Source organism: Schistocerca americana, chromosome 11 (genome assembly GCF_021461395.2).
Source record: "Schistocerca americana isolate TAMUIC-IGC-003095 chromosome 11, iqSchAmer2.1, whole genome shotgun sequence".
Classification (NCBI taxonomy): domain Eukaryota; kingdom Metazoa; phylum Arthropoda; class Insecta; order Orthoptera; family Acrididae; genus Schistocerca; species Schistocerca americana.
The window spans coordinates 25,767,639-25,791,429 of record NC_060129.1 but is presented as its reverse complement, the minus strand read 5'-3'; the positions used below and the strand labels follow the sequence as shown (position 1 = coordinate 25,791,429).

Below are 23,791 nucleotides of genomic sequence, written 5' to 3'. Positions count from 1 at the left end.
AATACATTGAAAGCCTCTATGAGGGTGACGATTTGTCTGATGTGATAGAAGAAGAAACAGGAGTCGATTTATTAGAGATAGGGGATCCAGTATTACAACCGGAATTTAAAAGAGCTTTGGAGGACTTACGGTCAAATAAGGCAGAAGGGATAGATAACATTCCATCAGAATTTCTAAAATCATTGGGGGAAGTGGCAACAAAACGACTATTCATGTTGGTGTGTAGAATATATGAGTCTAGCGATATACCATCTGACTTTCGGAAAAGCAACATCCACACAATTCCGAAGACAGCAAGAGCTGATAAGTGTGAGAATTATCGCACAATCAGCTCATGCATCGAAGCTGCTTACAAGAATAATATACAGAAGAATGGAAAAGAAAATTAAGAATGCGCTACGTGACGACCAGTTTGGCTTTAGGAAAAGTAAAGGGACGAGAGAGGCAATTCTGACGTTACGGCTAATAATGGAAGCAAGGCTAAAGAAAAATCAAGACACTTTAATAGGATTTGTCGACCTGGAAAAAGCGTTCGACAATATAAAATGGTGCAAGCTGTTCGAGATTCTGAAAAAAGTAGGGGTAAGCTATAGGGAGAGACGGGTCATATACAATATGTACAACAACCAAGACGGAATAATAAGAGTGGACGATCAAGAACGACGTGCTCGTATTAAGAAGGGTGTAAGACAAGGCTGTAGCCTTTCGCACCTACTCTTCAATCTGTACATCGAGGAAGCAATGATGGAAAGAAAAGAAAGGTTCAGGAGTGGAATTAAAATACAAGGTGAAAGGATATCAATGATACGATTCGCTGATGACATTGCTATCCTGAGTGAAAGTGAAGAAGAATTAAATGATCTGCTGAACGGAATGAACAGTCTAATGAGTACACAGTATGGTTTGAGAGTAAATCGGAGAAAGACGAAGGTAATGAGAAGTAGTAGAAATGAGAACAGCGAAAAACTTAACATCAGGATTGATGGTCACGAAGTCAATGAAGTTAAGGAATTCTGCTACCTAGGCAGTAAAATAACCAATGACGGACGGAGCAAGGAGGACTTCAAAAGCAGACTCGCTATGGCAAAAAAGGCATTTCTGGCCAAGAGAGGTCTACTAATATCAAATACCGGCCTTAATTTGAGGAAGATATTTCTGAGGATGTACGTCTGGAGTACAGCATTGTATGGTAGTGAAACATGGACTGTGGGAAAACCGGAACAGAAGAGAATCGAAGCATTTGAGGTGTGGTGCTACAGACGAATGTTGAAAATTAGGTGGACTGATAAGGTAAGGAATGAGGAGGTTCTACGCAGAATCGAAGAGGAAAGGAATATGTGGAAAACACTGATAAGGAGAAGGGACAGGATGATAGGACATCTGCTAAGACATGAGGGAATGACTTCCATGATACTAGAGGGAGCTGTAGAGGGCAAAAACTGTAGAGGAAGACAGAGATTGGAATACGTCAAGCAAATAATTGAGGACGTAGGTTGCAAGTGCTACTCTGAGATGAAGAGGTTAGCACAGGAAAGGAATTCGTGGCGGGCTGCATCAAACCAGTCAGGAAAGGAATTCGTGGCGGGCTGCATCAAACCAGTCAGTAGACTGATGGGGGAAAAAAAAGAAAGAAAGAAAGATCAGAAATGTAAGGACTATGGTATGAAGATTAGCATCTCCAAAACGAAAGTAATGTCAGTGGGAAAGAAACAAACGGATTGAGTGCCAAATAGGAGGAGCATAGTTAGAACAGGTGGACAGTTTCAAGTACTTAGGATGCATATTCTCACAGGATGGCAACATAGTGAAAGAACTGGAAGCGAGGTGTAGCAAAGCTAATGCAGTGAGCGCTCACCTACGATCTACTCTCTTCTGCAAGAAGGAAGTCAGTACCAAGACTAAGTTATCTGTGCACCGTTCAATCTTTCGACCAACTTTGTTGCATGGGAGTCAAAGTTGGGTGGATTCAGGTTACCTTATCAATAAGGTTGAGGTTACGGATATGAAAGTAGCTAGGATGATTGCAGGTACTAGTAGATGGGAACAATGGCAGGAGGGTGTCCACAATGAGGAAATCAAAGAAAAACTGGGAATGAACTCTATAGATGTAGCAGTCAGGACAAACAGGCTTAGATGGTGGGGTCATGTTACATGCATAGGAGAAGCAAGGTTACCCAAGAGACTCATGGGTTCAGCAGTAGAGGGTAGGAGGAGTCGGGGCAGACCAAGGAGAACGTACCTGGATTCGGTTAAGAATGATTTTGAAGTAATAGGTTTAACATCAGAAGAGGCACCAATGTTAGCACTGAATAGGGGATCATGGAGGAATTTTATAAGGGGGGCTATGCTCCAGACTGAATGCTGAAAGGCATAATCAGTCTTAAATGATGATGATGATGATGATGATGATGACATCTATGTGGAGGGACATTTATAAAACACATGCCAACTAAGTAGCAATGGTAAACTGTATTGTAGGTACAATTGCAGATATGTTCATTAACACCCTAGAAAAAAATTTTTCATTTCTAATTGGTTACACTTATCTAAATTACAGTAGTGATATATAGTTTTGCTGACATATTACTAATAACAGCTGGAGACAATAATGACATAAAAATAGTTTACCACAGTTAAACACCTTAGTCCAAAAATAAAATTTACAATAGAAACAGGAAAAAATCTATACATTGTGGACTTACAAATAAGTGATAGCAATAACCGTGACATATTCGAGGTCTACAGGAGAACAACCATTATAGATAACACCATAAACAAAAATGCATGTCATCCAAACTCATACAATTATGCACTTTTCAAATCAATGGTTAATAGAAAATACAAAATGAACTTACAACACCAGAGTACATAGCACAAAAGGATAATTTCTACTTAGAAATAGTGCTCAAATTATATGAACCAGACACAAAATCTAAAACAATACTCATACGTAAAGACATGATAAATGAAAAGGGAAAACAGACATAAAATGAGGCAAACATACATAGCAACAACACACTTACGCAGCATATCAAACACAGTGAATAAATTAACAATGTAGGAAAAGACAGATTACTACTTTCCGTAAAGAAGCGTCAAGTTGCAGACAGGCACAATTAAAAGACACTCACACAAAGCTTTTATTCACTGTCTTCATCAGCAAGATTTGATGACTGCTTGGCTGTTGTTGCAGGGTTTACGAGAGTGAAGTAGACAGCTGAAAGCTTCAGACGCCACGGAACTTCAGTCAAATGCACAATGTGTGTTTGCTCTGAACGTGTATTACAAAATCTTAGTTAATTTTGTTAAATGTCAATGCACATTTACATCAAGAGTTTAATTTACCCCCACTGTCTTCCATGCAGTCTACTTATGTTTTCTAATAATGTTCCGGTATTGTCACCTGTCGATCACCTTAGATAATATCTCAAACCGCACGAACATCTCTACACGTAATGCTGGTCCGAGGAAGGTAATTGTGTTGCCAATTTTCCACACATCCTCGTTCTTCCTCAAACTCTTTACGCCAGGCAAATACACACAATCACGATGACGTTCGATCACCAAATGGTGCAGTCAATTGCTGGAAAATTTCTGTCGCTTGCACTCCTTCACAAGAGGGAAAAATTTATAATTATGCACTGCGCAGCAGAAAAACACACCTGTTGCTCAGACATCATGAGCGTTACTGATGACGCCGACAGAAGTATGTAACAGTCGGCTCCCCTCACTCCTAATGACCCCATCGAACAATACTAGAAGCGTGGGTCTGCTCCTAGCTGATGCTCAAGAAGAAAAATCCCATTTATTGTTTATCTTTAAGTGTGCATGTGTGTGTGTGTGTGTGTGTGTGTGTGTGTGTGTGTGTGTGTGTGTGTCTGCCGTATTTTCCTGTGAGAAAGTGTATTATACACTCCTGGAAATTGAAATAAGAACACTGAATTCATTGTCCCAGGAAGGGGAAACTTTATTGACACATTCCTGGGGTCAGATACATCACATGATCACACTGACAGAACCACAGGCACATAGACACAGGCAACAGAGCATGCACAATGTCGGCACTAGTACAGTGTATATCCACCTTTCGCAGCAATGCAGGCTGCTATTCTCCCATGGAGACGATTGTAGAGATGCTGGATGTAGTCCTGTGGAACAGCTTGCCATGCCATTTCCACCTGGCGCCTCAGTTGGACCAGCGTTCGTGCTGGACGTGCAGACCGCGTGAGACGACGCTTCATCCAGTCCCAAACATGCTCAATGGCGGACAGATCCGGAGATCTTGCTGGCCAGGGTAGTTGACTCACACCTTCTAGAGCACGTTGGGTGGCACGGGATACATGCGGACGTGCATTGTCCTGTTGGAACAGCAAGTTCCCTTGCCGGTCTAGGAATGGTAGAACGATGGGTTCGATGACGGTTTGGATGTACCGTGCACTATTCAGTGTCCCTTCGACGATCACCAGTGGTGTACGGCCAGTGTAGGAGATCGCTCCCCACACCATGATGCCGGGTGTTGGCCCTGTGTGCCTCGGTCGTATGCAGTCCTGATTGTGGCGCTCACCTGCACGGCGCCAAACACGCATACGACCATCATTGGCACCAAGGCAGAAGCGACTCTCATCGCTGAAGACGACACGTCTCCATTCGTCCCTCCATTCACGCCTGTCGCGACACCACTGGAGGCGGGCTGCACGATGTTGGGGCGTGAGCGGAAGACGGCCTAACGGTGTGCGGGACCGTAGCCCAGCTTCATGGAGACGGTTGCGAATGGTCCTCGCCGATACCCCAGGAGCAACAGTGTCCCTAATTTGCTGGGAAGTGGCGGTGCGGTCCCCTACGGCACTGTGTAGGATCCTACGGTCTTGGCGTGCATCCGTGCGTCGCTGCGGTCCGGTCCCAGGTCGACGGGCACGTGCACCTTCCGGCGACCACTGGCGACAACATCGATGTACTGTGGAGACCTGACGCCCCACGTGTTGAGCAATTCGGCGGTACGTCCACCCGGCCTCCCGCATGCCCAGTATGCGCCCTCGCTCAAAGTCCGTCAACTGCACATACGGTTCACGTCCACGCTGTCGCGGCATGCTACCAGTGTTAAAGACTGCGATGGAGCTCCGTATGCCACGGCAAACTGGCTGACACTGACGGCGGCGGTGCACAAATGCTTCGCAGCTAGCGCCATTCGACGGCCAACACCGCGGTTCCTGGTGTGTCCGCTGTGCCGTGCGTGTGATCATTGCTTGTACAGCCCTCTCGCAGTGTCCGGAGCAAGTATGGTGGGTCTGACACACCGGTGTCAATGTGTTCTTTTTTCCATTTCCAGGAGTGTAGGTGTAAAACTGATTCATTGCCTATCACAGCAAGAGGTTGCTATCACTATCCACAAAACCTGCAGATAACTAAACTAAGCTAAACTAAAGCAGAGCTGAGCAGAGAGTAGCATGACTCACTTGGCGACAACGGTGAGCAGTGGCGAGGTGAAGCTGCCCATGTAGCGCGAGGCGGGCCGGTAGGCGCGGTTGAGCCGCGCGTTGAGCTCGTGCTCCAGCTCGTTGAGGTGGCGCAGGTAGAGCCGGCCGAACAGCGACCAGCGCCGCGTCCCCAGGCTGCCCGGCTCGCGCTTTATCATCTGCGGGCACGCGAGCGGCACAGATCACTACGGAGCACCTCCTCGCGCCCCGAGAGAAGTTCGTAGAGCGCTAACGAGCGACCGAAGTTAACGGAGACGAGTAGAAAAAGCGGTCCTCGCAACACGAGATTATTTCCGAGCTCAAAGGGAATTTCTGAATGGAAAAAATATTCTTTTCGGAAAACAATATTCAGGTGGTCTGACTTGAGTGAAAAACTATAAATACGATGTAGCTTAGACACTATACATAGCTCTTGCCATTTGTTGAAGTTTTAATACTTTGCTCGTCTCACATGTACATATGAAAATTGGAATTGTTTTAGTTTAACAGAATTAATGTACATTGAATTTTAAAAGTAACCGTGAATTACTTGACACTGTATTTCGTCCAGTCATAATAAAAACAACATTTACTATATTCAGGGGCCTGAAGACTGTGTAAGATAACACCAAAATCAATTGCAATTAAAGTAACACACAAAAATACAGCTAAAGGTGTCATCGTTGTTACATATGTAATATAACAACAATTGTCACCCCACAAAGTATTGAAAGATGGAAGTACCAAAATCTAATTAAAAGTTGTGGGTATGTATTACCAACACACCTACATACCATAAGTATACCTACTAATACAAATCATAATGATTGTCAGAAATATCTCAAATATGGGACAGCAGTTGGTAATAAGAGATCACAGAAATGATACCAGAAGTGTGTTCCAAAAGCATCACTAGTACAAAATATAAATACATGGAAACTGAAAATGAAAATACCAGTTAATAGGGGCTATAAATATTTTATGCATAGTGATACACAAATAAGAATGATAATAAATAAAATAAACTTAATTTTGTTCTTCATAGATGTTCTATACAACTCCCCTTGGTCTGACAGACATCTAGGCAACAATCCAAGTCTCACCATACATTGAGGGCGAGTGCAGAGTCACAGACGTGCACATCAGAAATGCATATTTTGAGTTATGTACTAGTTTCTGGCAACAGACCCACATAAGCAAGGTCTTTCACATAATCCCAAGAAATCTCTGGGTGTCACATCCAGCGATCTAGGTCATCGAGGACAGAGCATCATCATTTTGTCACACTGCCAGTACCCAGCACACTACAAAGATAAATATCTTCTGCAAGACCCATCTGAAGACAAGCTTGAAATCCCTTGATAACTGGTTCACAGAAATGGACAAATCTCTATTTACATTCAGTCAATAAACACAAGAATTCGACAGAGCTCTGAAAGACCTATGTCGAAACAAGTTCCCTGGAGCAGACAACATTCCAACGCAATTATTGAGATACTCGAAAGAGCCAGCCACGGCAAAACTATCCCCCTGAGGTGCACGATATATGAGGTACACGAAACGTTCTCACACTTCGAGAAGAATGTAATAATCCCAATTCCAAAGAAGACAGTTGCTGACATTTGTATTATTGAACTACTAGTTCAATAAATTGTGCCTGCAAAATATGAACATAATTTATTTACAGAAGAATGGAAACATTGGTGAAGATTATGTTTTAGAGAAACACAGCCCACAATTTATCTCAAGATGATAAGCCAAATAAATTTCAACTTACGTTGTAGATTTGGAGAAAGCTTTTGGCAATTCTGACTGGAATACATTCTTTCAAGTTTTGAAGATAGCAGGGACAAAATACAGGGAGCAAAAGGTTATCCACAACTTATACAGAAATCAAATGGCAGCTACAAGAGTCAAAGGACACGAAAAGGAAGCAGTGATCGAGAAAGGACTCGGGTCATAACCCGTCCACGACATTACTCAATCTGTACACTGAGCTAGCAGTAAAGGAAACTATGGAGAGCTTTGGAAAGGTTATTAAAGTTCAGGGAGAAGAAATAAAAATGTTGAGGTTAGCAAATGACATTTTAATTCTGCAAGAGACTGCAAAGGACCCTGGAGAGAATTTGAACAGAATGGGTAGTATCCAGAAAAAGAGAATATAAAATGAGTACCAACAAAAGTAAACGAAGGTTAACTGACTGTATAAGGGGAGTCAAATGAAAACGAAGAACTTGCCACAACGGAACCACTGAATGGTTCAATTCAAAAGGAATCACCACAGTTTTCCACTGGGATATGAGACGATCAGTTCCCGTTTCATAGAATGCAGTTGGCCACTGACGGATCCACAACCACTCCCTCTCTCGCACTTCCTCGTCAGAGTGAAACAGACACCCGTGCACGTCTTTCTGCAGGTTGCCAAAGACACGAAAAATCACATAGTGAAATATCTGCACCGCACAGAGGATGCCACAGTGTCCCCCACTGAAATAGGTGAAACGTGGCCTTTGTCGGGTCGGAAGTGTGGGACTAGGCAATATCGTGCAACAGTACGATTCTACCCGACAGAATTCCCAGGTATTTTGACTTCACCGTGTGTCGCACTTTCTACAAAGTCTCTTCGTAACACTGTGCACCGATTGCAGTTCCACACTCGAGCAACTCGACAAGCAGGAAGACCCTGCAGTTGAAGGAGGAGTGTCTGAACAGCTTTGGATATTTTGCCAGAGGAAATGTCGGCTGTCTCTGCTGTCGGCTTTGGCGTCTGCACTCGGGCTGCCGGATGGAAACATCCTATCGCACGATAATGCCCGGCCTCACACTACCATTCCAATGAAGGCTATGCTTCAGTGATTTGAATGGGAAACACTGCAACATTCTTCATAAAGCCCAGCTCTCTCACTGTACAAATTTCACATCTTAGGTGACCAGAAGAAAGATATGCATTGATACTAGTTTCACTCAGACAAATAAGTGAAAGAGTAGATGTGGTTGAGTATCCATCAGCAGCTGACAATGTTCTATAAAACACGAATTCATTACCTTATCTACCAGTGAGATAAACGTCTTCAACTGTGTAGTGAGTGTTTTTGAACAGAACCATTCCGAGGTCCCGTTATGGATACCCCTCGCAGTCAAATTAAATCGGTCAATGCTGGGGGAATTAGATTAGGAAACGAGACACTTAAAGTGGTAAATGAGTTACATTACTTGGGAAGCAAAATAAATGACTACTGATGAAGTGGAGAGGGTATAAAATGCTTGGCTATAGTGAAGTAGGCATTTCTGGAAGAAGGAGAAGGGGGAAAAAATGAATAAATTTAAGTGTGAGATGGTCTTTTCTTGAGATATTTGCCTGCAGTGAAACCTCGTACAGAAGTGAAACGTGTACCACGAACAGTTCAAACCAAAAAAGAACAGACGCTTTTGAAATGTGGTGCTATGCAAGAGTGGTGAAGATCAGAAGGGTAGATTGATTGATTAACACATGTTAAGACATTTATCCCACTGGAAGATGAGACGATCAGGGAAGTGTGATAGGACCGCTGTTGTTCCCTAGATATATAAATGATTTGGTGGACAGGGTGGGCAGCAGGCTGCAGTTGTTCGCTGAAGATGCCATTGTGCACGGTAAGGTGTCAAAGTTTAGTGACTTTAGGAAGGTACGAGAAGACTTGGACAAAATTTCCAGTTGGTGTGATGAATGGCAGCTAGCCCTAAATGTGGAGAAATGGAAGTTAATGCTGATGAGTAGGAAGAACAAACCTGTAATGTTCGGATACAGTGTTACACAGTCGAGTCATTTAAATATGTGGGCGTAACGTTGCGAAGCGATACGAGGTGGAGTGAGCGTGTGAAAACTGTGGTAGGGAAGGCAAATGGTCGACTTCTGATTAATGGGAGAATTTTAGGAGAGAGTGGTTTACCTGTAAAGGAGACCGCATATAGGACCCTGGTGTAACCTTTTCTGGAGTATTGCTCAAGTGTTTGGGATCCGTACCACGTCAGATTGAAGGAGGACATTGAAGCAGTTCAGAGGCAGGCTACTAGATTTGTTACCAGTAGGTTCGAACGACACATAAGTGTTGTGGAGATGCTCCGTGAACTCAAATGGGGATTCCTGGAGTGAAGGCTACGTTCTTTTTGAGAAACACTACTGAGAAAATTTAGAGAACCGGCATTTGAAGCTGACTGCCGAACAATTCTTCTGCCGCCAACATGTATCGCGTGCAAGGACTATGAAGATAAGAAATGAGAAATTAGGGTCATACGGAGGCATACAGACAGTCTTTTTTCCCTCACTATTTGCAAGTGGATCAGGAGGGGAAAAGACACATAGTGGTACATGGTATCCTCCGCCAACAACCGTACGGTGGCTTGCGGAGTATCTAGTAGATGTAGAAGTAGATGTAGATGTACCGAGCTGGATTGGGGAGAAAATAACTCAAAGGCAAAAGTTAACCCTCTACTATCCTGGTTACATATATGTAATTTAAATTTTGTACGGGTTTTACTGGTTTTTAGCCAATGCTAATTCACCAATTCCCACTGTTACACATTTATACAAGCCATGCAGTGCATCCTGTGACGAATAATTGGAACTACTGTAGAAATATTATCTTTACCATATTTGTAACTTCTTAGGTGCTCCAGGGCAGAAGTTGGTCGCCATCATGTCACACAAAGTATGTGGGCTCCTCTGTGTGGATAATATGTTTTTAATCAGATAAATACCAAATATTTTCTCTCTAAATAAGTACTAGTGGACCAATTATTTGTATTCTTTTGGTTTTGCATATTGAAATACCCTAGGAGTGTTGAAATGAACACGTTGTGTATGTGTAACAGTGGGCATTTAGGGTTACGTTTATGAATGTCCATATTGTGATGTTTAGGCATTTTCTTTTACTTCCAGTTAACGATTCTTGAGGTTCTAAATAATCCCGATACAACTGATTTTTATAAACTTGACGATGAGGACGATGATGAAATTCTGACTAACGGTAGCACGTACTACGACGGTGGAGGAATTTCTGCTCCGGAGGTGTTGCAAGAGTCGGCAGTTTTTGATTCAGTAAATCCTGCAGATGTTCCAGAAGGTACAGAGTTGTCATGTACCGATGGTGACTTTTCTCCAGAAATTCATCCATTTGTGCAGCTTCCAGAAGAAGTGCTCACCCCTCTGCAGTACTTCAGATCTCTTGCAACACTGTAGTGTTCAACAAACTAATATTCCAGAATGAGATTTTCACTCTGCAACGGAGTGTGCGCTGATATGAAACATCCTGGCAGATTAAAACTGTGTGCCCGACCGAGACTCGAACTCGGGACCCTTGCCTTTCGCGGGCAAGTGCTCTACCAACTGAGCTACCGAAGCACGACTCACGCCCGGTACTCACAGCTTTACTTCTGCCAGTACCTCGTCTCCTACCATCCAAACTTTACAGAAGCTCTCCTGCGAACCTTGCAGAACTAGCACTCCTGAAAGAAGGGATATTGCGGAGACATGGCTTAGCCACAGCCTGGGGGATGTTTCCAGAATGAGATTTTTCACTCTGCAGCGGAGTGTGCGCTGATATGAAACTTCCTGGCAGATTAAAACTGTGTGCCCGACCGAGACGCGAACTCGGGACCTTTGCCTTTCGCGGGCAAGTGCTCTACCATCTGAGTCACCGAAGCACGACTCACGCCCAGTACTCACAGTACTCACAAAACTGTGATTAACAGGGGGAAATGCTTTACCATGTTAACATGTCTTCTTTCGTGTGGCGTCCAGGTCTTCAAAAATCTTCTACTTCGTTTCTGCGTGAAAAGTAGCAGCTGCTCCGAAATCTTGCAATCGTCCAGGAATCACTAATTTATACAAATCAAAATTGTCTTGAGATTAAATGCAATGTATTTTATTTTGCTGCTTCCATCCTCTGAATTTCATACAATTTTCCACAGTACATCTGCACATCAATAAGTTGTTTCTCATCTTAATCAGACCAAGACTAGCTAATAAGTTTTTACGTCTGCCTTAAGCTTCCACTCTCTAGAGACAAAAGACGGATAGAAGACAAAAAGAGTTAAATTTTTAGTACTTTCCTTTTCTTATATACTTTCTCTTTGAGAATCACGAAGCTTTTGACAAAATTTGCTGCAGTATCTCTCAACACATTCAGTCATCTCGAGAGAATCGGTAATCCGAGAAACACGTTGCGTAGCACCTCACTCAGTGACTGACAGGCAGCGACTGACGTGCTGTAAGGCGGGGACAAGATTCACGCATGCGCTTAAAAGGTCTCTTCCTTTACTGTGTACAGTGGCGCTGTGCTATCGTCTCTATTTTGCGCGGGAAAATCAAAGGTCGGGTACTTTTTAGACAGACCTCGAACAATTGATATTACTTGTTGTGGGGTCCTAGAGGGTTAAATAAAAGGAGGGAATGGTTGATAGGAAACACGCTACAACATCAAGGAATTGTCAGTATGGAAATGGGGGTGGGTGGGGGGCGAGAGTGGTCAGTATTGCAGAAAAAAAACCAAGACTAGACTACACTGACGTGGCAAAAGTCATGTTATAGCAATATGCACATATACACCCAGACAGTGGTAGTATCGTGTACACGAAGTATAAAACGACAGTGCATTGGCAGAGCTATCATTTGTCTCAGGTGAATTATGTGAAAATGTTTCCAATGTCATTGTGGCCACACTATGGGAATTACGATACTTTGAACGTGGAATGGTAGTTGGCGCTAGATGCATGGGACATTCCATTTTGGAAATCATTATGGAATTCTGTGACAAAAAGTGTTAAGAGAGTGCCGAGAACACTCGATTTCATCCGTTATCCCTCACCACGGGCAACACAGTGATTGACGGCCTCAACTTTATGAACGAGAGCAGTGGTGACTGCGCAGAGTTGTCAGTGTTGACAGACAAGCAACTCTTGTGAAATAACCACAGACATCAATGTGGGATGTAAGACAAACATATCCACTGGGATAGTGTGGCGAAAGTTGACGTAAATGGGGTATGGCAGCAGATGGCTGAAGCAAGTGCCTCTCCCAAACTCACAATTGTACCAGTTGGGTCCTGGTTCGAGAGTGGTGCAGACTCCACTAATCAAGTTGTCAACAAAGCACCGAGTAAGCTGTTCGTTGTTCCATAATGGTGTGGACTGTGTTTACATGGAATGCACTGGGTTCTCTGATCCAACTGAACAGATCATTGAATGGAAATGGTTATGTTCAGCTACTTGGAGACCATTTGCAGAATTTGTGGACTTCGTGTTCCCAAACAAGACTGTCACGTTACCGTGCCACAATTCTTCGTGACTGGTTTGAAGAACATTCTGGACAATTCGAGTGAACAATTTGGCCACCCAGCGCCTGATACAGATGCAGCAGAGATCACTATTACTGCAATGACTTGTCGAGTCCACGCCATGTCGAGTTGATGCGTTACACTGGGCAAAATGAGGTCCGTCACAATATTAGGAGGTATACAGTAACATGTGCAGTAAGAAGCTTCAAATGTATGTGGGTTGCACAGATTCGGAGATGAAGAGGTTCGCACGGAATGGAGTAGAGTGGAGAGCTGCATAAAACAGCGGTCATCCACTGCAGTAGTAACCCTCGGGAGACCTGAGCGAGGCATGTCGTCGACAGTTCCTGTCTCTCTGTATCTCCTCCGTGTCCAAACAACATCGCTTCAGTTCCCTTCGAGACGCCTGGACACTTCCCTTGTCGAGAGTCCTTCCTGGCACAAAGCAACAATGCAGATGCGATCGAACTGCGGTATTGACTGTCTAGGCACGGTTCAACTACAGACAACACGAGCCGTGTACCTCCTTCCTGGTGGAATGACTGGAACTGATCAGCTGTCAGACCCCCCCTGTCTAATAGGCACTGCTCACGCAACAATACAAAGGGTAGTTAAAACTTTTGCCATTTCATTATGGGGCTGCTACAGCAAGCAGTATGTATGATATGAACAAAAAACAGTTTCGGTTGCAGTGTTATCATTTTCTAGTACTTCCCGAAGGCGCATTTCACCTCGATTTTGGCATCTTTGGATTGACCGATATTTGGTAGCAAAGGGTACACGAGATACTGTACATAAAAATATCCCAGCAGTTAAATGTTGCTTGTCAAACCTTTAAAAACGCTAAACAGTGTCTTTATTATGGCATGTGGCAATTTAAGCCAAACGGGTTCAGGCCTATAATAAGTCTTTACATTATAAACATACCGGAGACATAATGCATACGCGCACACCTCCGAAACGTTATTGACTTAAGGATTCGTCTCGGGCCCGATCCCGTTCGGTTTGCTTCGGACTGCGCCACGTGCTGTAATAAGGACACCGTGTAATGTAGTACTAAAGTATACGTGACCCGAAGGACACACAAAGGATCGGCTCGACGTACTCGCGAATGTGTAAGAGTGGCAAACTTCCAAAGCGGGTGCGCAACTGACCTCCGTGTAGTTGAAGACGGAGTAGAGGATCTGCCAGAGTGTGATGACGGGCATGAGGGCGAAGTTGGCGACGCCGACCCACAGCATGTGTGTGGCGAGCTGTCGCGCCAGCTCCTGCCGCCGCGCCGCCTTCTTGTAGTCCTCGCGCAGGTGCCAGCTGTTCTCGAACGGCGCCCACGGGCCCCCTGTCGGCAGACGGCCCCGCTGCAGCACAGTCGCCACACACCACGCGGTACCACTCTTTCGCCGTTTATTGTACAGTGCACAGTCTAACGGCAAAAACTCGTCTTACATTAATGATCTTTCCTTCATTGGGGACCACAGTCTATAAAGGTTTTTAAGGAATAACTCTGCCGCCACGTAAGTGGCACGGACTTCAATGCGAGATGCCTTTAATAGGTTCCACAACGAAACATTGTCTCGAAATTTGGTAGAATACCCGAAGAAATTCTGGTCGTATGTAAAGTACACAAGTGGCAAAACGCAATCAATACCTTCGCTGTGCAGTGCCGATGGTACTGTTACCGACTACTGTGCCGCTAAAGCGGAGTTATTGAACGCAGTTTTCCGAAATTCCTTCACCAGGGAAGACGAATGGAATATTCCTGAATTTGAAACACGAACAGCTGCTAGCATGAGTTTCTTAGAACTAGATACCTTAGAGGTTGCGAAGCAACTCAAATCGTTTGATACGGGCAAGTCTTCAGGTCTAGATTGTATACCGATTAGGTTCCTTTGAGATTACGCTGATACAATAGCTCCCTACTTAGCAATCGCATACAACCGCTCGCTCACCGACAGATCTGTACCTACAGTTTGGAAAATTGCGCAGGTCGCACCAGTGTTTAAGAATGGTAGTAGGATTAATCCATCGAACTACAGACCTATATCATTGACGTCTGTTTGCAGTAGGGTTTTGGAGCATATATTGTATTCAAACATTACGAATCACCTCGAAGGGAATGATCTATTGATACGTAATCAGCACGGTTTCAGGAAACATCGTTCTTGTGCAACGCAGCTAGCTCTTTATTCGCACATAGTAATGGCCGCTATCGACAGGGGATCTCCAGTTGATTCCGTATTTCTAGATTTCCGGAAAGCTTTTGACACCGTTCCTCACAAGCGACTTCTAAACAAGCTGCGGGCCTATGGGGTATCGTCTCAGTTGTGCGACTGGATTCGTGATTTCCTGTCAGGAAGGTCGCAGTTCGTAGTAATAGACGGCAAATCATCGAGTAAAACAAATGATATCAGGTGTTCCCCAGGGAAGCGTCCTAGGACCTCTGCTGTTCCTGATCTATATAAATGACCTGGGTGACAATCTGAGCAGTTCTCTTAGGTTGTTTGGAGATGATGCTGTAATTTACCATCTAGTAAGGTCATCCAAAGACCAGTATCAGTTGCAAAGCGATTTAGAAAAGATTGCTGTATGGTGTGGCAGGTGGCAGTTGACGCTAAATAACGAAAAGTGTGAGGTGATCCACACGAGTTCCAAAAGAAATCCATTGGAATTCGATTACTCAATAAATAGTACAATTCTCAAGGCTGTCAATTGAACTAAGTACCTGGGTGTTAAAATTACGAACAACTTCAGTTGGAAAGACCACATAGATAATATTGTGGGGAAGGCGAGCCAAAGGTTGCGTTTCATTGGCAGGACACTTGGAACAGGCAACAAGTCCACTAAAGAGACAGCTTACACTACACTCGTTCGTCCTCTGTTAGAATATTGCAGCGCGGTGTGGGATCCTTACCAGGTGGAATTGACAGAGGACATCGAAAGGGTGCAAAAAAGGGCAGCTCGTTTTGTATTATCACGTAATAGGGAAGAGAGTGTGGTACATATGATACGCGTGTCGGGATGGAAGTCATTAAAGCAAAGACGTTTTTCGTCGCGGCGAGATCTATTTACGAAATTTCAGTCACCAACTTTCTCCTCCGAATGCAAAAATATTTTGTTGAGCTCAATCTACATAGGTAGGAATGATCACAAAAATAAAATAAGAGAAATCAGAGCTCGAACAGAAAGGTTTAGGTGTTCGTTTTTCCCGCGCGCTGTTCGGGAGTGGAATGGTAGAGAGATAGTATGATTGTGGTTCGATGAGCCCTCTGCCAAGCACTTAAATGTGAATTGGAGAGTAATCATGTAGATGTAGATGTACACCTTTTATTTCTTCGTCCGCCTCCGCAGCCAAATTGTCGGCACAGACACCTGTCTCGTCATAGATCTGGGTACCGTCAGGAATTTTTCCCGCATGCGAGGACCGGTACTGGTCGTACTCGGCCCCGAGATACCGGCCGAGGAGTTACTGCGGCGTTTAGTTGCAGCTCCGAAGCCTCTTAACCCGACAGTGGCCGGGAGACCGGTGTGCTGGCTCGAGCCCGACTCGCCGTATCCAAGTGACGCCTTCGGCTGACGGGTGACGGGGCAGTCAGTTGCGCCCCATTGGCCGTCAGTGGCCAGAATGGCACAGCTTTCCTTTGTTTCCTTTTATTTTTCTTCTATGGCAATTCTTGCTCTCGAACCATTATCGAGAGTAGCTTACGTAAAGTGTGGGCTTCTATCGAACACCGGGCCGAATAAACTATTTCCCACCGTACTGAGGACTATCTACGTAACACAATCTTACAGTGGTTTGTATCACTTACTCGAATAATGATCCCTGAACTGTCACAGGTAACACTGCCAACTATCATTTAGACACTTTTGTGCATACAAAAGCTCTACGTTTGCTAGTATTAGAATTGTACAGGTTGTGAAACTGTAGCTGCTATGCACAATGTTAATAAAATGTAAACTTCATGTACAATCTGTTCATATATTTTATGACAAGACATCTGGTTCATATATAGAGAAATGAATTGTAATATTTTGAAGACAATACATTATGCAGACATGTGACATGTACTATATATCATAAGAAATGCTCCGTGCCATCAGGCTTTTCACGTGTAATCACAATATGCCCTCTATTTTAGCCTTTACACATTTTATTGCTTCCATTTTCCGAACTGCAGTCGATACTGACTGGAAAGCCAAAAATTGTGGAAAAAATAAAATGGCAGCAGTTTTACCATTAAGGGAAGGAAAGTAGAAAGAAAGACAGAAATTGTGATAAATTGCACAGCACACTGCTCTCCTCACATTGGTTTGACACTGTCCACTCTACAACAAACAGTCCAAAAAATCCACCGACAATGGCCACCACTGCCCAAGTGATTGAACCTATTGATATGTTCCGGAGATGTGGTGCCCAGGTATTACAAATCTTTTGTCAGTTGGTTGGTCACAATTTAAAATATATAGGATGATTCTGCTGCACTGTTCACCTCAGATAAATCCCGAGTTCTAAATATTGCAATTTCTTCAAAACATCTAATCCAACTTTGAAAAGTAAAAAGCTGCTGATTTAGCCTATTTTAGACTACGATAGTTGCAGCAGAAATAAGTATAGTTTCATTTGAAAAAGAAATGTTGAAAACTCTACTACAGCTAAGAAAAGAGGCTGTATGTCATTTAGTGAGGGGATTTCGGTGAAAACAGAATTACGATATCTTAAAGGTTTCAGGAAGTATGCAAAGTGTGGAACTTAACTGGGTCACCATGTACACACATCACAAAAAGGTTTGCATCACCTCGGTTCTGAGAGAACCGTAACCTGTACAGAAAATTGGAAAAGAGATCAACATAAGCATCATTTCCACCCTGTTTATTGCCCACGAAAACCACACATTGTATGTTGTACCTCCATACAGTGAGACCTTCAGAGGTGGTGGTCCAGATTGCTGTACACACTGGTACCTCTAATACCCAGTAGCACGTCCTCTTGCACTGATGCAAGCCTGTATTCATCGTGGCATACCATCCACAAGTACATCATGGTACAGTCGGTCCACATTGTCCCACTCCTCAACAGAGAATCGGCGTAGATAGCTCAGTGGTTGGTGGGTCACATCGTCCATCAACAGCCCTTTTCAATCAATCCCAGGCATGCTTGATAGGGTTCATGTCTGGAGAACATGCTGGCCACTAGTCTAGCGATGTTGTCCTGAAGGAAGTCACTGAAAAGATGTGCACATTGGTGGCATGAATTGTCATCCACAAAGGCGAATGCCTTGCCAATATGCTGCCAATACGGTTGCACTACCGGTCAGAGGATGGCCCTCGGGTATCATACAGCCATTACAGCGCCTTCCGTGACCACCAGCGGAATACGTCGGCCCCACATAACGCCACCCCAAGACACCACGGAACCTACACCTTGCTGCATTCATTGGACAGTGTGTCCAAGGGGTTCAGCCTGACCGCGTTGTCTCCAAACACGTCTCCGATGTGTGTCTGGTTGAAGGCATATGTGACACTCATCGGTGAAGAGAACGTGACGCAAACCTTAGCGGTCCATTCGGCATGGTGTTGGGCCCATCTGTACTGCACTGGATGGTGTCGTGGTTGCAAAGATGGACCTGGTCGTGGACATCAGGAGTGAAGTTGCGCATCATGCAGCCTACTGCGCACAGTTTGATTCGTAACACGATGTCCTGTGGCTGCACGAATAGCATTACTCAACAAGGTGGCGGTGCTGTTAGGGTTCCTCCGAGCCACAATCTGTAGGTAGCGGTCATCCACTGCAGTAGTAGCCCTCGGGCGGCCTGAGCAAGACATGTCTCAACAGTTCCTGTCTCTATCTCTTCCATGTCCGAACAACACTGCTTTGGTTCATTCCATGATGCCTGGACACTTCCCTTGTTGAGAGCCCTTTGTGGCACAAAGTTACAATGCGGACGCAATTGAACTGCGGTACTGACTATCTAGGCATGGCTGAACTACAGACAACACGAGCCGTGTACCTCCTTCTTGGTGGAATGACTGGATTAGAGAAGGTTCAAAATATGGTTAAAGTCTGTTGGAAGTTGCTAAGTGCTCTTATTACCAAATATTGGATGAATATAACCTTGGTAATGTGCACTCATTTTAAGCAAAAGCAAATTTTTCACGCATCTCAATGTTTATGACACCGTATCTCCTGAACAGTTTGCCTACAATAACACAAGTCTGTGGGTACATCCAGTGGTATATGTGGACACTACCTGCAACCTCTCTTGTGAATCCAGTTAGTATCAAAGAAGTAATAAATTAAAACACCACGTGTGATGCCGAAGTTTTATAGCATGAATTGTGAAAATTTAAGATAGTGATAAACTTTTTGCTTCCATCATTTCTGGGGAGGCAGGGACAGGAGTTGCCAGTGAGGAAAAGGTACGTAAAGGTTTGAAATTATGTGTAAAGATTGTGGTACGTCACCTGGTGCTCTCATCTCATGTAATGGACATATAAGGTCCAGGTATTTGCACACCACTGGATACGCTGCATCGAGATAAACACAGTTTCTAGATGTAATACTTGTCTTATTGTGTTAATTCTTAATACAAGATTATACCTGTCATCATAACAATTTTGTGTGCCTCAATGGCCCGGTGCAAGTTTTGCTATCTGACACTGCTTGAGCAACTAGCGTGATCTTAACCTACCCCAGTTACCTGACTTGGGAATAGGGAACTACAGTTTAATGTGGAATACAAGGTGAAGGCTAGATTAAAGCGCAGAGCGTTAACTCTGAGGTCCGACCGGCTTTTGACCCTTTGACCACTCTGTTTCTAGTCTAGTGCCTTACCGTTAGACCACCCTGCCTGTCAACACACTACCTGTTAAGAAGTAGGTTACGACAGCATTTTGAAATAAAACTGAAATTTAAAAACGTTTGTATGTCCTCTATTCAATTTGAAGGTGGAAAGTACTTTATTGTATAATGATGTGACAATAAGGTTAAGCTTACATTGACAAATGATATGCAACAATTAGACATCGTGTCTTCGGCACAAATCGATAGGTTCGATCAGCAGGGCAATGGTGGCCGTTGGTGCTACACCTCTGAACTCCTGTTTGTTGTAGACAAAACTTTGTAAGATCAGCACGATGAGAGCAGTGCTGTGTGCATGTACGAGTTTTATCTTTACTTACATATGCCACTGTCATAATACTTTTATTTGAAGGGTTGACATTTGTGGAATGTGATAGACACACACTGTCTACGCCTTCATACTCTACTTTGGATACAAGGATACGATAACACTCGGCACAAATCACACGGCATGTACATGTATGTAATACAGACTGCCCCAGTGATTTATGAACATGACATTGTATGATATGTGCAGTATGTATTATACATTGCTTTCAGAGCAAACATTTGAAAATAGAATGTCATCAAAATCAGCTGACAGCATAAAAATAAATGGCTGTGGTCATATCGATGACAAAGGAATCCTACTTTAATAAATTTGTGGTCGTGGCACCCGATACGAAAAAACATAAAACTGTCACGATACTCACTGTTGCTCTACGTTGTCAATGTCTGACAGATGGAGTGATATTGACGCACCACCCCAACTGCAAGAAAGCTATCTGTCCTATTAATTATGTTCTTAATTCTTCCTTTCCATAATTTATAAAACAGTTAGTACATTTTTGCATGGGTATGTGTATAGAATGTAATTACTAATTACACGAAACACAAAATGTCTTACTGCTAAGCAAAAAAACACACAGTGCAAACAATAGCCATTCACAATGTCCCACACCGGTGTGGAGGAAGTCAAAACAAACTATTTGATGTAGGACAGTTCCGGTCTATCAAGTTGGGAAACTACCTCAAATTGGCCTACAGAACCACTTAAGCTGCAGTGTATGCGGGTCGCATGAGTTTTTCAGTGTTCTCTCACTCTCCTCGAGTGAACTATTAGTTCTAGGTAAAAAACGAATTGGGCCTTCTCTGTACCAAATTTAATGTGGTTTAATTTTGTACTGGGATACACTTTCACTAGAGGCTGTGGTTTTTGAGTTAGTCGAGAAAAAATATATGACAGTGATCTTCAAATGCATTCCTACCACACACTCACCTCTCACCAAACAGGACTTTTAATATGTCGTTCACGGCACTCCCTCCAATCAATGTACAAAAATTTGTGATTACACGAACTGTTCCCCAAATCTGATCTTTTTTTTTGTCTATTGCTCCACCTACTTAATCGTGCACTATCAAGTTGTGAATTTTAATGGCACAAAATTAATAATGAAACTGTTTTGTTTGTGTGGCCTTATTACTATGAAATTCCTGTGCTTGTAAGGGCTAAGTTTAGTTCAAATTGTAAATTTAATTAGTTTTACCATAATATTTACAAAAGGCTTTTTTCTTTCATTACCGCATGGGAAATTTTAAATTGATACTGTTAATGAAACAGCTGACTAAATTGGTGGCGTAATAGAGTGACAGGATATTGAAAATCTCTCAAGTTTTGCACGCACTGTAGCTCAAGTTTTTTTTGCAGGTCAATTTGAGGCCATTTCGCGACTCGATAGACGGCAAGTTTCCAACAGTAATTTGTTCACCTTGACTTCCCCTGCAACACTGTGGTATGTTGAAAACAGTTACTCTGTGTGTGTTAATGATACATCCACAAGGTGTGATCAAAAACTAGGTCAAACAAATCCTTTTAGCATCAAATGCTGACACTACGACCATGCAGTGTAATTTATCTCATAATCTGATCTGTTAAGAAAGGCAGCATCAAGTTGAAACACGTTCTCACTTGGCAATCGGCATCCAGGGACACTAGAGTGAGATTGTGTTTGTCACGTTCGTCCAGCATTGTGGATTTCGAACAACATTTTAATATTAAGTTCTGTTTCGAGCAGCAAAAAAATGCCGAAGAAACAAAATGTTTAAACTGGGTTTTGATGATAATGCAGTAAGTCTGAAGACTGTTTACCAGTGGCATGAGTGATGTGAAAGTGGAAATAAGTTTGTAGAAGACGAGCAACATTTGGTAGGTCCATTAATCTCAAAAACAGAGAAAATGTGAAAAGTGGCAAAAATTGCTAGTTCAAACAGGTGAATAACTACCCGAGAGCATCTCGTACAGGTCTGTGCAAGGCATTTTAACTGATAATTTGCAAATGAGACGAGTGAGTGCAGAATTTATTCCCAGACTTTTGAGTGACAAACAGAAAGCGAATTGTGTGTCAGTTTGTACAGAGCTGAAGGATTGTCTTTGCTCAGATCCGGACTTTGTGTCGAAAACTGTAACTCGAGATGTAACTTGAGTCTACACGTATGAACCTGAGACAAAATTTAAGAGTTTACAACGTTTAAAAATTTTAAAAATAATTTTAAAAAAATAAATGGAGTGGGGGGTGGGGGAATCCTCTCACTCTTAACAAGGTATGTCAGCCAAAATCAAATGATGATGTCAGTCTCCGTGGAGAGCAACTGTACATGCCCAATTTCACAAGGGTATAATATGAAACGACGTATGAAGAAAGAGACCAGAAAAATGGACCGACGGTTTCCTCCTCCGTTACAACAATGTGCCATGCCGCATCGCATTTCCGATTCACGAATTTTTGACCAGAAAATGCGTTCCTGTCTGTCCACATCTGTCTTATCAGATTTAACAGTGTGCGACTTCTGGCTTTTCCCAAAAATTAAGACTGCCTTAAACGAAAATGTTTTGAGAGCATTCCTGACACAGAGTGGGCTACGACAGACCAGCTGAGTGCCCTTCCAGTCTCAGATTCAATGTTCGTATGACTGCACTGCTCACTAAGGACAGTACTTTGAGGGAGATTAAACCAAATTCCATGTATGGTTATTACTTTATTTCTAATACAATTATTCACTGTGTTTTTTCTTATCACACCTTGCATACACAGTGTGTTCCTCTTAAGAGCTATCAGGTATATTTTCTCCGGTGTTTCGCCAGATATTTGCATTTTTTATTTATTTATTTATTTATTTATTTATTTTTTGCAGTGTGTAGCTGGATCAGCCCAAACAAACACAGCTCATCACGGCCTTCACGCAACACACCGTGCCGAGGCAAAGCTTCAGTTCATTTCCTGTTTGGGACAAAATTTTTTTTAAACAGAATTTTACACATCCAATCGATAAAGCATTCCCACATCAGTCTATTGTGGTATTTGTTTTATCGACACTTATCGACAGGGACAGTAAACTGAGAAGAATAACCAGTACTCCAGCAGCGACAGAGCAGCATTGTTGCAGAAAGGTAGCAATGAGCAGCACAGGCCATGGTGGTGCCGTCGCTGCGGAATACCGGTTATTCCTCCCGGTTTACTGCCCCTGTAGATATGTGTCGATAAAACAAATATCGCAGCAGACTGATGTGGGAATGCTTTATAGAATGGACGTGTAAAATTCTGTTTTAAAAATAATTTTGTTCATAATGGAAAACAGGCAGACACTCTGCATCAACAGTGTGAGTTGCAGGAAAGACTCGATAAGCAGTATTTATTTGGGACTACTCCAGCTACGGACCGCTAAAACAAAATCACACATATCTGCAGAAACACAAGAGGAAATGCGCCTGATGACTCTTTGGAGGGACACACGGTACACTTAAAGAAACAATTATTTACTTACAGCAGTGTAATCCTAGACACTTACTTACCTAGCATCTGAGAGTGGAAACGACAACTAGCTTGACAGCAGGATTTCTGTTTGCAAACAACTTACCTCTCAGCAGTAAGAACAACAAATAGGATGCACTACTGCCACCAGTCTACCTGCCGCACAGCGCAGGCGCGGTACTCACAGAAGAGCAGAAGCTCGATGTTGTACTTGAGTCCGCGCGTCAGGAAGACGATCTCCCCCAGGAAGGGCACGCGCCACCGCAGCGGCAGCACTGACTTGTTCACCATCGCCACCATGTAGTTCTTGAACCTGCGGGCCGAGCCGACGAGTCACTCGTAGGGCACGGGTGTGCAGAAAATGACTGCCACATCGCGACT

At 43.4% G+C, this 23,791-nt stretch overlaps 1 protein-coding gene across 2 annotated transcripts in view; it reads right to left on the bottom strand.

The window, feature by feature from the left end:
• LOC124553612 (autophagy-related protein 9A) overlaps nt 1-23,791 on the bottom strand; it is a 142,363-nt gene that overhangs the window by 63,941 nt on the left and 54,631 nt on the right. For both annotated transcript variants that reach the window (XM_047127466.1, XM_047127467.1), the window contains exons 6-8: nt 23,596-23,723; nt 13,921-14,105; nt 5,454-5,632 (exon numbers count right to left, since the gene is read on the bottom strand). In XM_047127466.1, the coding sequence (XP_046983422.1) occupies nt 5,454-5,632; nt 13,921-14,105; nt 23,596-23,723 (492 nt within the window). The remainder of the gene's footprint in view (nt 1-5,453; nt 5,633-13,920; nt 14,106-23,595; nt 23,724-23,791) is intronic.